Raw genomic sequence first — 14,801 nt, 5'->3', positions numbered from 1 at the left:
TCACTTCCAAAATCTCTATATCATGGCGTCATCGCTTCCAAAATCTCTATATCATGGCGTCATCGCTTCCAAAATCTCTATATCATGGCGTCATCGCTTCCAAAATCTCTATATCATGGCGTCATCGCTTCCAAAATCTCTATATCATGGCGTCATCGCTTCCAAAATCTCTATATCATGGCGTCATCGCTTCCAAAATCTCCAAATCGGAGGGGGGGGGGATCTATAAATCAACAAAAAATATGCTCTGAAATCTCAGAATCTGTTTCTGATTATGATTTGTAAATAAAATTATCGGTGCAAAATTACCATATTTTCACAAACTTGAGATCAACACAGTATTGCTGAAAAAAAAGGCAGATAATTTTATTAGTGGCCAAATGTGTAATCATTTAAGTACACTCAAAGCTACAGGCTTGTACAGTGATTACAGGAAGTGATCACTCCCTTAAAAGGCCCCAAAGTCCCAAACAAATTTCCGTCGAAGCAATTGTAAAATGCAATCAACAGCGTTCCCAGCGGCTAAAACTTCAAATTCTTTGCTCTACTATTTCACTTGATACTTAGTTATAATAATATTTATTTCGAAAAAACTTAACTTGCAACCACCGAGTCATGACCTGAACATGATGGTTACCGGGACAATACAAACATTAAGTAGTATAAAAATGAGAGTTAGGGATACAACGCCTGTACTTCGTTGAATCCCTTTGGGTGAAAATGTACACTGTGCTCCCAAACTGTCATTTTTATACTACTATATTTTATTATACCGTTAATATCATCAAATCACATTCTAAGAAATATCAGTCGACTTCTTTCTCCAAAACTACAATTTTAGCGTTATCATATTCGCGCACTAAAGTCCGTCGTAGAAGCGCTAGCCGGACTTTGAAGGATCTTTTCTAACATAAAACTGTTTTGTTGTCTTCTTAAGTTTGATAGTGTTTCTTTCTCCCGGGGGATGGCGTTAGTGTCTAAGTGCCGAGGATTTTCTAATCTGGGCGACAGCCATCCCCACCCCCCCCCCTCCTGGTGGAATCTTTAAACAAGGGTTAGCTTTGATGTCTCATTGATGAGAGCGTTAATTTTTTTGTATAGGGCCCATTTAGGAAAAGCCTTTTAATTTTTAAACGAATTAATTCGCCTTAATGTTTTCCACTCGTTGTTTCACTCTTAAGCTGATTACCGTGATTAGATTCCCGAATTTTGGGCAAAATCGACAAGAAACGAGCTGGGCTTGCCCTATACGCTCGCTTCACTCTTTGCTAGATAATAAAAGTAATTTAAATTTTAAATACTAATTTTAACTTAATTCCCGTGTTAATTACTTTTGTAAGTTACGGGATTGTACAGGTATGATCAGGTGTAGTTGGCAGTAGAACCATAAGTTAATGATACCTCTAAGTAGACAAATGGCTATGCTGCCTATGGCGGATGTGCTTATCCAAATCGACCTATGTCTCTCCGTACTGCGTATCAAAGTAGCCTTAACATAGACTTGGAACTGCCGAAGCTGACGTTTCTTTAATCCCGTTTGGTGCAAGGCTAGCTTGAACTTCCCCAAAAGAGATAAATTTCGGTATTCCCTTAGAAAATTCGTTCCCCCCGCAGAGGCAAAAGAACGTTTTTTTGCTATTGGTTTATTTCTCTCAGCCCAATATAGTTTCATTCTCGACCGCACAGCGGCGCTGGGTCCGAGATATTTTTAAAAACTTTCATTTTCGCGGGAATCGGAGAGACAAGATTTGACATAACATTTTCTGGACAAAGATTCCAACTTGAAAGGGCTTATTTGTCTACTTAGAGGTATCATTAACTTATGGTAGAACTAACAAGGAGACATCCCGAGGTTTTTCGACCCGATTTTTTTCAAATTCGGGGTTTAGTAGACCTTCATGTACACCTTGAAAGTTGAAAGCTCCTAAAGGGAAACGTTTCGATGGCCATTCGTTTTGCCATGACACCCAAATATGTTTTTCACAACTCAAATTTAAACTTTTTATGCGTAAAATAGCATGGGAAAATCACGGATTATTTATTTCCCAGCGACTGATTAACAGGATTGCCAGTCATTTACAATTGTATTTTATCGATTTTACCCAATTGTTTAATTTTTAGAAAATGGCAATCCGTGATTTATATACGGGGGTATATAAATATTAAAGGGAATATAACCTCGCGTTTTTTGGTGTGGAACACCAAACTTTGACCATTTCCCGCTCCCTCCTATGACTTTAGATATTTTTGGCGCTGTTTAGTGACTTCCCGCCATAATTGTTATATTCCCTTTAAGGGCGTGCAAGTACCAGCAGTTAGCATCGGGTTTATTTGGCGATACAAAAATGGAACTTTCTGCTGTTTTTAACTTTATCAGTCACCTTTGGCTGTGTTTCGGTAATTAAATAGACATTCTTGGTATTACCATAAGTAACATAATACCTATAAGTGTGCCAATTCGCCAGCATAGAGTCCGCTAGTGTCTAAAATATTACCAAATAAAGAAACTACTGCGCAGTTTGGTTGCAAGTCCAGGTTTTGGAGCTAGCTTAGAGTGTCAGTGTTGGAAAATTAAGTGTCATACTTATGGTTATTTGGTATTACTTAAGCGCTGTATTTAATTTCAAACACGAAGACATTTAATCTACCAATAAAAATAACGAATGCAAAAGATAAGATTAGAATGTTTTTACCCATAATGTCACCCAAAATGAAATGAAACTAACGCAATTTGGTGAACGCCCTTAAATTTAATTTCTAAACGGAATACTTAAGCATTGCAAACACGAAACGCGTGTATTTACGGAAGGTTCTTATTATATTCCGCGAAACCTTCCGAGATTATTAATCGTCCCGGGTGTTCCCAGACCTCATTGCCGACGTCAGCCGCTTAACCCCGAAAGACGACCCGAGCAGCCCCGCGTTTAACCCTTTAACAACCGCCCCGGTCCATTTTAAGCTGCCCCCTACCGACGCCTGTTTCGTTCAAACATTCGCCGAGTGATTTATCTTCTTAGCCACCAGATGGCAGTCGCCTCAGTTGGCCATATTCTTTCCTTTCCAATTAATTTTCTTCGCCGCCCTCTCTGTTTTGTCATTTAGAGCTTGTCGGCCGAACTAACTCTTTTAATTATTCGGGCTTTTTTACACTTCCTTTTTTCTTTACAATGAAATTAATGACTTTTTTCTGGACGTTTTTGCGCCCTAATTCTCTTGACGTTTCCCGTTGAAAAGTGTTTCTGCTATTTGCGGTAGTATTAAAGCTTAATTTGAAAGTAAGCTTTTGGCGTTATAATGAATAGGAAGATCTGGATTACACGCTCGCCGTCATTCAAATCCCGGAATTAACTTTTAAATGTCTCGGTCGTTCCCCTTTTTAAAGCGTACCTTAACCGAAAAATTACCCAAATGTTTTGAGAATTAAAATACATCGATTCCCGTTTCGCCATCTCCTTTTCAGTTTCTTTCTAAAACGACCAGGTGGAACACAACTTTTAATGAAGATATTTAAAATGATCAGGTGAAACCGAATTCCAATTTAATGAAGAAACCACCTGGTCTCTTAAGTTTATTTAGTAACTTTGTTCCACCTGGTCTCTTTAGTTTATTTAGTAACTTTGTTCCACCTGGTCTCTTTAGTTTATTTAGTAACTTTGTTCCACCTGGTCCTTTTTAAGTTTCTTCGGTAAATTTTGTTCCACCTGGTCCTTTTAAGTTTCTTCGGTAAATTTTGTTCCACCTGGTCCTTTTAAGTTTCTTCGGTAAATTTTGTTCCACCTGGTCCTTTTAAGTTTCTTCGGTAAATTCTGTTCCACCTCGTCCTTTTAAGTTTCTTCGGTAAATTTTGTTCCACCTCGTCCTTTTAAGTTTCTTCAATAAATTTTGTTCCACCTCGTCCTTTTTAAGTTTCTTCAGTAAATTCTGTTACCCCTGGTCCTTTTAAGTTTTTTCGTTAAATTTTGTTTCACCTGGTCTTTTTGAAATTTCTTCAGTAAATTTTTTCACCAGGTTTTTTTAAAGTTTCTTCGTTAATTTCTGTTCTTGGCTCATCATCCGAAAACGAAAACCATTCGAGGACGCATCAATCCCGCGGTTTTAAAACCAAAATGAACCTTGGCAACACCTGGGAAATCTTTTAGAAGGTTATAGTGGGTCTTCTTTGACCTGTTTTTGCTGCAGACTCTAGATATGGCCGAAATACAGAGAGCGCGAGTCCATTAAGAAGACTCAATCACCCAATCAACCAAGAAGAAGTTGGGGTTTTTGGGAGGCGGGGGGAGGGTATAAATTGACAACGCCACCTAGGGGTGAGCGGATAAATCAAGCTATTTATCTGAGCAGATCCGGTCGGGGACTGATCTGGCTAGGCAACCTGGCTGGCGAGAAAATTCAATTTGGATGGTCCGAGCGACGTGACCAACACTACTTATTCTGGCCAATCAATTTCTTAAAATCAATCACTCTGAACGGTCGCTCGACTGTCCGGAAATCTGACCAGTGGAGAGGACCAAGGCTCCTTTTGGGCACCCATCGGAAGGCGCGGTGTGGTTTTAGGCCTTTGCTTCGTGAACTTCTCGCCCCCCCCCCCCATCAGTCCGTCCAGAAAGTTCGGCTATTTATTTTTTGAAGAGGTTTTTTAGAACTTTCAACTTAATTTTCTAAATGGGATTTTCGGATTTAATGGGTTTTTCCGTGGGTGTTCTCGAGACTACACCCAAAAGTTTTATTCGCTTCATAAGCTTACGTAATAGGTGGGTAGTCCTGGGTTTAAGATAGCCCATGTATGGGTGCGTCAAGTAAATAGGATCTTTGCGAAAGATTTCTTCGCAACAAGAAAAAGTTTATCGTATAAAATAGCCGCTATCAGCGTCAACAGTTAAACACAAGTTGTAGGGCGCACTAGCGGACGAATTTTCGATTTAGTATATTATCACTTTTAAAAGGGGGCTATAATATTAGTAATTTATCTGATCATGAAGTTCACGCGTACGCCACGAGCCAACTTGGCGCTGTGTCATGGTTCGTACACGACCTGGAATATCTGGAAAACCCGGAAAAGTCAGGGAATTTTAAAATGTTTCCATAAGGTCGGGAAAAAGTCAGGGAATTTTAAAATGATTCCCAATGGTCAGGGAATAGTCAGGGAAATTTAAAATGGTCCGAAATAGTAAGGGAATTTTTAAATGACCCCAAAAACAAATCCGGCAAATAAATTTTTGAAAAATGTATTAAAATACATAACATTTTTCAAGATTTAACCTCAAAACATAAATTTATTCTACAATTTATGGTCAGGGATATTTGGCAATTTAGTCAGGGAAAACCTGGAAATGTCAGGGAATTTAATTCCGGAAATTTGGTACGAACCCTGTGTGTGTAAAATGCGGCTATTAATGGCGAGTAATCTTCAGCTAATTTTTGTTCGAGACCAAGACCTCTTTAAAATGAAAACGTTTTCATCTTAAAAATTAACGCTTATTTCTGGGATGTAACGACAAATGATAAAACTGACTTATAAAAACTAGTTTCGACCATGACGAATTTTCACTTATTAATTGCCATAAATACATCCTTTTGTTTGATATATTTTTAAACAGTGTTGCCAGTTGCCATAGTACCTGTAAAAGTAAGGGATTTTAAAAAAAGGGTCGTGAAGTCGGGGGTATTTTTAAAAAAGGGTCGTGAAGTCGGGGGTATTTTAAAAAAAAGGGTCGTGAAGTCGGGGGTATTTTTAAAAAAGGGTCGTGAAGTCGGGGGTATTTTTAAAAAAGGGTCGTGAAGTCGGGGGTATTTTTAAAAAAGGGTCGTGAAGTCGGGGGTATTTTTAAAAAAGGGTCGTGAAGTCGGGGGTATTTTTAAAAAAGGGTCGTGAAGTCGGGGGTATTTTTAAAAAAGGGTCGTGAAGTCGGGGGTATTTTTAAAAAAGGGTCGTGAAGTCGGGGGTATTTTTAAAAAAGGGTCGTGAAGTCGGGGGTATTTTTAAAAAAGGGTCGTGAAGTCGGGGGTATTTTTAAAAAAGGGTCGTGAAGTCGGGGGTATTTTTAAAAAAGGGTCGTGAAGTCGGGGGTATTTTTAAAAAAGGGTCGTGAAGTCGGGGGTATTTTTAAAAAAGGGTCGTGAAGTCGGGGGTATTTTTAAAAAGGGTCGTGCAGTCGGGGGTATTTTTAAAAAGGGTCGTGCAGTCGGGGGTATTTTTAAAAAGGGTCGTGCAGTCGGGGGTATTTTTAAAAAGGGTCGTGCAGTCGGGGGTATTTTATTTTAAAAGCAAGAGAAATATTATTATGGTTTAGTTCTCCATACAGAGCCCCCTAGGCTATAAATAGACCTAAGGCGAAAAGCACGATTACCAAGGACGATTATATACTACTCAAATCTGTTGCTAGTATACTATTCAGTTCAGTTGCTAGTCCAAGAATGAGCTGCCCGAGAGTGTCAGTGTCGAAATAGCTTCAGGCAGAAAATTAGAATTATAGAATTAAAAAGTTGCATACCTATTGTTATTATGTTACTTACGCGTAGACGGATACTTATCTCTTCAAAAGTATATTATCTACTTCTGATTACACCTAATGACGCGATAATAAAGTACAATAAATAACTTAGTACAAAGTGGAAGAACTGACTATTCAACCGTCAACGAAAGTAAATAAATAAAATCCGAAGAACTGCTAGGCTAACTAACTTTCATTCCATTCTTACGACAAAAAGAAAACCAACTAAAGGAGTTTCTAACTTCAATTTCTGTCGAAGATTTCTTTCTTTTTGTGTAATTTTTGCCAGGTTAAGCCGACTTTTAAATTTGTTAGTTTCAATAACATTACCGCCATCTATCGGTTTAAAAACAAATGCACTTAATAAGTCAGCGCGAAAACGGGTTCAAGTCTCAAATTGAAAATAAATGACTAATACAATCGTAATTCTATCATTAAAGAACTTTCGCGTTGTGAGAATAGGAAGTGTCATACTTATGCTTACTATGTTACTTATGGTAATAGTGAGTGTAGGGAGCTGTTGGTTCGTGTGGAACGAAGTGCTTTCCACACAGTATAACCCAGGCAGTCACCTGAATTAATGGCATTTAAGTGGCTAGATGATTGGATAAGTCGGAAAAATGACAGTCCTTTTTCCGGAAAATTTTCCGTATTTTTCCAAAAAAAATTAAAAAGTTTCCATTCCATGATTTGTCTAATATTGTTTGCAAATTTAAATAAAGCGGCACTTTCGCCTCATTATTTAGAATCTAAAAGTAAAACTAAACCTCTAGACTAGTTTAAACTGATTAACAATGTAACACTTTTAATGTTTTATAGTATGTTTACTGTTCTTAGACATTTTATATCGATAAAAAAGTTAAATTACTTTTTAAGGGTTTTTAATATTTTTGTTTTAATTTTTTATTTTTCCAATTTTCTGGAAATTTTTATCATTTTATTTTTCCGGAAAATTTTCTGGAAATTTTTCTCATTTTATTTTTCCGGAAAATTAACAACACTAGATTTTAATGATTTTTTTGGTATCCTTTTGGGGATAGGATTTGAGAACAAAACATCAGTTTGCAATCCACACTTACACCAGTCCGACGTTCTGCGACCACTGTGGATCCCTCCTGTACGGGATCATTCACCAAGGATTCAAATGCAAAGGTAAGCTTCTATCTTCCACTAAAACTTGTTATTTTGGAAATCTGACTCAATAAAAGTTACTATTTTGGAAATCTGATTCAGTAAAAGTTACTATTTTTGAAATATCATTCAAGTTACTATTTTTGAAATCTGATGCTAAAAGGTTTTTTTAATCTGCTTCTAAAAGTTACAATTTTCGAAATATCCTAAAAGTTGGTATTTTTGAAATTTGTTCCCTTAAGGTACTTTTTCGAAATCTGCTTGCATAAAAGTTACTTTTATTTAAAATTTCTTCAATAAAAGTGACTATTTGTGAAATCTGTTTCAATAAAAGTGACTCCTTTTGAAATATTTTTCAATAAAAGTGACTCCTTTTGAAATATTTTTCAATAAGTGACTCTTTTTGATATATTTTTCAATAAAAGTGACACTTTTTGAAATCTGCTAATAAGTGACTCTTTTTGAAATCTGTTTCAATAAGTGACTCTTTTTGAAATCTGTTTCAATAAGTGACTCTTTTTGAAATCTGTTTCAATAAGTGACTCTTTTTGAAATCTGTTTCAATAAGTGACTCTTTTTGAAATCTGTTTCAATAAGTGACTCTTTTTGAAATCTGTTTCAATAAGTGACTCTTTTTGAAATCTGTTTCAATAAGTGACTCTTTTTGAAATCTGCTTTACTAAAAGTGACTCTTTTTGAAATCTGCTTTACTAAAAGTGACTCTTTTTGAAATCTGCTTTACTAAAAGTGACTCTTTTTGAAATCTGCTTTACTAAAAGTGACTCTTTTTGAAATCTGCTTTACTAAAAGTGACTCTTTTTGAAATCTGCTTTACTAAAAGTGACTCTTTTTGAAATCTGCTTTACTAAAAGTGACTCTTTTTGAAATCTGCTTTACTAAAAGTGACTCTTTTTGAAATCTGCTTTACTAAAAGTGACTCTTTTTGAAATCTGCTTTACTAAAAGTGACTCTTTTTGAAATCTGCTTTACTAAAAGTGACTCTTTTTGAAATCTGCTTTACTAAAAGTGACTCTTTTTGAAATCTGCTTTACTAAAAGTGACTCTTTTTGAAATCTGCTTTACTAAAAGTGACTCTTTTTGAAATCTGCTTTACTAAAAGTGACTCTTTTTGAAATCTGCTTTACTAAAAGTGACTCTTTTTGAAATCTGCTTTACTAAAAGTGACTCTTTTTGAAATCTGCTTTACTAAAAGTGACTCTTTTTGAAATCTGCTTTACTAAAAGTGACTCTTTTTGAAATCTGCTTTACTAAAAGTGACTCTTTTTGAAATCTGCTTTACTAAAAGTGACTCTTTTTGAAATCTGCTTTACTAAAAGTGACTCTTTTTGAAATCTGCTTTACTAAAAGTGACTCTTTTTGAAATCTGCTTTACTAAAAGCAGGGCTCCCACCAGGTCCCTAAAATGCCTAAAAGCCCCTACTTTTTTTAGATGTCCCTAAACCACCATAAAATAGGGATTTGGTCACTAAATCACCCTATTTCTAGTACATTTGGTGAAAAGTACCATCGGCTTAAAATATTTCGTAGAAAAGCGAAAAAAAAAACCCGATTTAATGTGATAGAATTATTACAAAAAATTTATAGTCATTTTTGGGATTGATAAAAGTTTTTTTAGAAATTAAAACTAAGTACTTAATTTTTGTGATAAAACATTTTTTTAAATTAAAACTAAGTCAGTTTTAAAAATTTGCTGCTTTTAAAAGTTTAAATAAAGATCTTATTTTTGTTTATTAAAATGGTCCCTATTTGGTTCCTACTTTAAAATATTTGGTTCCTATTTCACCCATTTCTAGCCAGAAAAATCCGCTATTTCCCTATTATTTTTTGAGATTTTGGTGGGAGCCCTGTAAAAGGGACTCTTTTTGATATCTGCTACTAAACGTTACTATTTTTGAAAGCTGCTACTAAAAGTTATTATTTCCAATTTGGATAAGATATCTCTACAAAAATAAATATTTTTTTCCTATAGTTTCCAAGTGAAATATCAGCATAAATTCTAGTCATAATTTATTATTTTAAAAGAAGGTTAATTTATGAAGTTAGCACATTTTCATCTCTTTGTCGTTTCGCTTCTTTAAGCAAAATAAAGAAGTACACATTTCATGAAACAAAAATATTATTGGAACTGAGTTAATTTTTACTTCAATAAACTCGTTATTTTTATTTGCGTTTTGGTACATTTTTTTAGTAACTATTTGAGTACTGTTTTCAAAGTGTTTAGTTACAGGTTTAACTAAAATGTAGGCTAACTTTAACTATGAGCTAATAGAGCGTTCTAGAAAATCGGCCCAAAACCGGCCAAACGTTTCATACAAACTCGAGTACAAACTATAGAGCTAGTTCAGCAGGACTAACAACATTTGTTAATCTTTGGTTTAAGAGAATTCGGCTTATGTCCTGTCTTTATATGAATATTTTAGAGACGTACCTTTTAGGAGTTGTAACTTGTAGGAGGGACCCTAGGTGTTGAAGTATGTTTGGGGTTAAGAATATTTTCATGATCTAAGTTTCTTGGGACTAGTATTTTGCTTATTTGCCATCATACATTTATTACAAAAATCATTGAAAATAAGAAAAACGGCGCGGAAAGCCGGAAATTATTGAAGCCTAGGCTAGCAACTACGCTACTCCTAAAAATCGACAGCTCTCAATTTCTTACGGGTTTGCCAGATAAATATTTTTCTCTAACACGAAATAACCGGCCAAACCTTCACCGCCTCCGAACTCAAAAGGGGGAAAGCACACCACACCGATTTTATAGAACGCTCTATTTAACCAGGAAACTAATAATTTTGGTCAGTTCGCAAAACGAAGATCAGTGCACATGGAATTCGCTCTTGTCATTTACTCCTTTCTAGAGTGGTAAAAAATTCGCTCTTGTCATTTCCGTTTGACTCTCTTTTAAAAATACATTTTACAGCTCAATTTCGTTCAAAACGACAACCGCTCATAATGAGAGGAGCGCGCCCATCACTGGTTGGAGCTGCTCCTAGAAATAGCGTAGACTCCGCTTTTCGAGCACTCGCAAATAATTTATTTCAATCCGCCGAACGTTTTATATCTTAAAAATAATGAAATTTTTAATCTCGTAAGTTCCCTTCGAATTGTCCCGGCTGACGATTCAATTTTCACAGACGCTAGCGCCTCCTTTCGGGGAAAAGCGTGGGCGTTCAATTCCATTACGTCGCCTATAGATGGCGCTCGTGTCTGCTCTTTTGCGCATTTCTGATTAAATTGGCCGAAGTCGGAAATACGCTTCAACTTTTTAAGACGATCCAAATTTTTTTTGTTGGGAATTTTCTCGCTTTAGAAATATTTTACTCTTAGGTTTATTTATTTATTTTTAAATTCTTGGTTCAATGTGGGTTTGACGTGAAGCCATTTTCGAGTTTGAATTGGCGATATTAGGAAATATGTACAGGGAGATGCGGTTGACGTTTTACGGAAATTCGGTGGTTAGTGCTTTCGTCTCGCAGCAAGAGGAGCTGGGCCAGTACCGATTTTTTCGGGCCCCGGGCTAACGTTCACAGAGTCAAACTCTATCTAAGCTTTAAAATCAAACAAAGTTGCAGTTGAGATTAATCTAATTTGTGAAGTGTCGTAGGATACACGACGAGATAAAAATAGTTTAGGCAAAACTAAGTGAAATAGTTTACAACTGAATGTATTTCCCTTCACAGTAGGCCAATATACCTAGTTTCCCACGGGGCCCCTGGGCTGTAGCCCAATTAGCCCATGCTTTAAGACGGCACTGAGTCGGGCTGGGTCCCAGCTTGTGGCACTGAGTGAAAACTCAGAAAAACTCCTTCCGCGTTGAGTTTGCAAGTTAACTCCACACTGGTTAAAGCTGTTTGCTCTCGTGGCTTGAAGGGCTTGCCAACACCCTCGTGCGCGTTGTAACCCGGTCAACTGATTTAAAGCAACTGTCAGCTCTATGATTGCCACCTGCATGATGATAAGGCCCTTGTTATTAGAGATGGCAATGAATATCTTCGATTCTTCGAAAAAAAGCGACTTTACCGGAGAGCGTGGTGCCATCTATTAAGAAGTTGAAGAACTTAGAAGAACCTTTCAACTTAAATAAATTACAGATATTTTAATAATTTGAATAATCAATAACCTCTGAACTTAAAGCAAGTGGCGGCTCGACGTGAAGTAGCTCTTTTTTTTCAATAGATGTCGCTAAAGTTGAAATAAAAAAGGCTGTACTTATAGGTACCCCTTGCGTTGATTGGCTAGTTTGTAAATTGGTCAATAACATAAATTAGCCTTTTCAGTTTACATAGAGCCAAGTAGTGTCAAATGCGAGAAGCTAATGAACTGCTGGATTTTCGTCTGCTAAGCAGACGATCTTTCAATAAAGCGTCGGCTTAGCAGACGAAAATCCAACAGTTTATGAGCTTCTTGCATTTTTCACTACGTGGCTCTATGTAAACTGAAAAGGCTAATTACAGCAAATATAAACTATTTTTTCAGGGGTTATATAATACTTATAGGTACCCCTTGCGTTGATTGGCTCGTTTGTAAATTGGTCAATAACATAAATTACAGCAAATATAAACTATTTTTTCAGGGGTTATATAATTTAGGTTAAAGTCCACTAACGAGCGTAAGTGGAGTATAAGTTGTCCAAATATAATACTCTTCAATGGTCCTATGACGACTTTATCATTTGGTTATTTTAAATTTTAGCTTCCTTTGACATAAATAGATGGCACCACGCTCTCCACTAAGAATCGAATAGATACGTGGCCATCTCTAATAACAGGGGCCTTTTCATAATACAGGTGGCAATGATAGAACCGCCAATTTCACGTAATATTAACTTTTTAAAGGTTATCTAAAGCAAATATTTTGCTGATAAATAAGTTTCTTGTTTTTATAGTTTCTTGGAGTGTTAATTTGTTGATTTAAAAATCCGGATTTTCTGGGTTTCTTTCAACTTGGTTTAAACCTGGTTAATCCAGGTGGTTAAATCTGCACTCCACTACCATCTTACCAACCTCGAATAAAAAAATTTCGATCGAATTTGGCTAACATGTAGGTAGAAATAGTGGGGGCCAACACCATCGGGGCCATTGATCTACTAAATCCATTATTTACACTCTTTATTTCGCCGTCGCTATGGAAACCAATAACTTATTTCCCGCCCGCCGTTGAACATCAAAATCTTCTCGATTTCCTTTTCCAAATATCCGCTATTTTTTAAAACAATTGTTAGAGGGAAATTTCACGGAATATAAATTTCCATTTCAAAGCGGTGAGAGGCAGATATCTCACTGGAAATAGACGGTTATATTCCATTACGGCGCGCCCTGGTGGCCTCAATGGGGTAGTTCACAAAGTGCGTCACGCCAAATAAATCAACTTGCCCTCGTAACGAAGAGTAACAATGAGGATGATTTTCACTCCGATTATACTCTGAAGATGGCGCTACGCAACGCTAGGGGAACTTCACCCGCTTCTATTTAAAGGGATAATTGAATCGGAAAATACAGTACATTCAAACTATTCAGCTTCCAAAACTAAATTTTTTCTAATGACTGTAAATTGGAAAAATATGTAAACTCAAATTTTAAGAAAATAAAAACTACGCCGAAAAAAGCAGACGCCGCCAACGCGAAATCGCCGTGTGTTTTGAAAATCCCGGAATCTGTACGGACGCCCAATGAGAGGCGACGTTTTAACTTCAAAAGTGGCCTCTCATTGGGCGTCCGTACAGATTCCGGGATTTTCAAAACACACGGCGATTTCGCGTTGGCGGCGTCTGCTTTTTTCGGCGTAGTTTTTATTTTCTTAAAATTTGAGTTTAAATTTTTTATAATGACTGTAAATTGGAAAAATATGTAGTTTTGGAAGCTGAATAGTTTGAAGGTACTGTATTTTCCGATTTCATTATCCCTTTAATGAACGTACCCTTATTGTCACGCGCAAATTAGCCTTTTAGGTTTACATAGCCACGTAGCGGCCAAAGCGAGAAGCTTAAAAACTCATGGATTTTCGTCTGCTAAGCAGATGCTTTTGTCTTTTATCAGGGAAAATAGTCTGCTTAGCAGACGAAAATCCAGTAGTTTGAGCTTCTCGCTTTGGCCGCTACATGATTCTATGTAAACCTAAAAAGCTAATTAGAGACGTGCCTACGAGCGATCGTAGCGCCATCTTCAGGAAAATCCTAGTAAACCAATTGTCTCGTTGGAAAGGGCCTCCACCTCCTAAATAGCGTAACAAACATTTAAACCCCACCTTCTTCACAATTAGCCTTTGCAGTTTACATAGTGCCACGTAGCGGTCAACTCGAGAAGTTAATAAACTGCTGGATTTTCGTTTGCTAAGCGCTTGGCTTTGCGAGAGGCTCAATTTGGCTGCTACGTCGCGCTATGTACGCAGAAAAGGCTAATTATAATAGTACCGAAAACTTTAAAGCAGCTGTCGGCTCTATCATTGCCACCTGCATTATGATAAGGCCCTTGTTATTAGAGATGGCAATTAATTTATCCGATTCTTCGAAAAAACGATTTCCCTGGAGAGCCTGGTGCCATCTATTAATGGCAAAGGAAGCTAAAATTCAAAATAGCGAAACCATATCGTCATCAGAAAACCATTGTAGAGTATTATAATTAGACAACTTACACTCTACTTAGTGGACTTTAACCTAAATTATTTATCTCATATACAATATATGGTTTAAATTTACTACAATTTAAAGCAAGTGGCGGCTCGACGTGAAGTAGCTCATTTTTCAATAGATGTCGCTAGGGTCGAAATGAAAAAGGCGGTACTTATAGGTACCCCTCTCGTTGATTGGATCGTTTGTAAATTGGTCAATAACATCAATTACAGCAATTATAAACAATATTTTCACATAGGATATATAATTTAGGTTAAAGGCCACTAAATAGAGTAAAAGTTCGCTGACGAAGTTATCATTTGGCTATTTTGAATTTTAGTTTCTTTTGACATTACCGGAGAACGTGGTGCCATCTATTAAAGTCGCGTTTTTCGAAGAATCGACTAACTCTAATAAGTAATAACAGTGTGTCAGAATTTATAGCCCAGTGTACCTAAATAAGTAATAACAGTGGCCTTTTCATATTACAGGTGGCAATGATAGAGCCGCCACAAATTTAATAACGAGCCAATCAACGCGATGCGTACTTT

The 14,801-nt window shown here is 36.6% G+C and overlaps 1 protein-coding gene across 5 annotated transcripts in view; it reads left to right on the top strand.

The window, feature by feature from the left end:
- Pkc53E (Protein C kinase 53E) overlaps positions 1-14,801 on the top strand; it is a 253,932-nt gene that overhangs the window by 161,021 nt on the left and 78,110 nt on the right. For all 5 annotated transcript variants that reach the window (XR_016481799.1, XM_090180269.1, XM_090180270.1 and 2 more), the window contains exon 4: positions 7,532-7,643. Coding sequence is in view for 4 of the 5 variants with exons in the window: in XM_090180269.1 (XP_090036395.1) it covers positions 7,532-7,643 (112 nt within the window). In the remaining variant the exon portion in view is untranslated. The remainder of the gene's footprint in view (positions 1-7,531; positions 7,644-14,801) is intronic.

The sequence above is a fragment of the Leiobunum rupestre genome, chromosome 1 (genome assembly GCF_980474605.1).
Source record: "Leiobunum rupestre chromosome 1, qqLeiRupe1.1.hap1, whole genome shotgun sequence".
Lineage (NCBI taxonomy): Eukaryota > Metazoa > Arthropoda > Arachnida > Opiliones > Sclerosomatidae > Leiobunum > Leiobunum rupestre.
The sequence above is the reverse complement of the archived record's forward strand: the minus strand, read 5'-3'. Positions and strand labels throughout refer to the sequence as shown.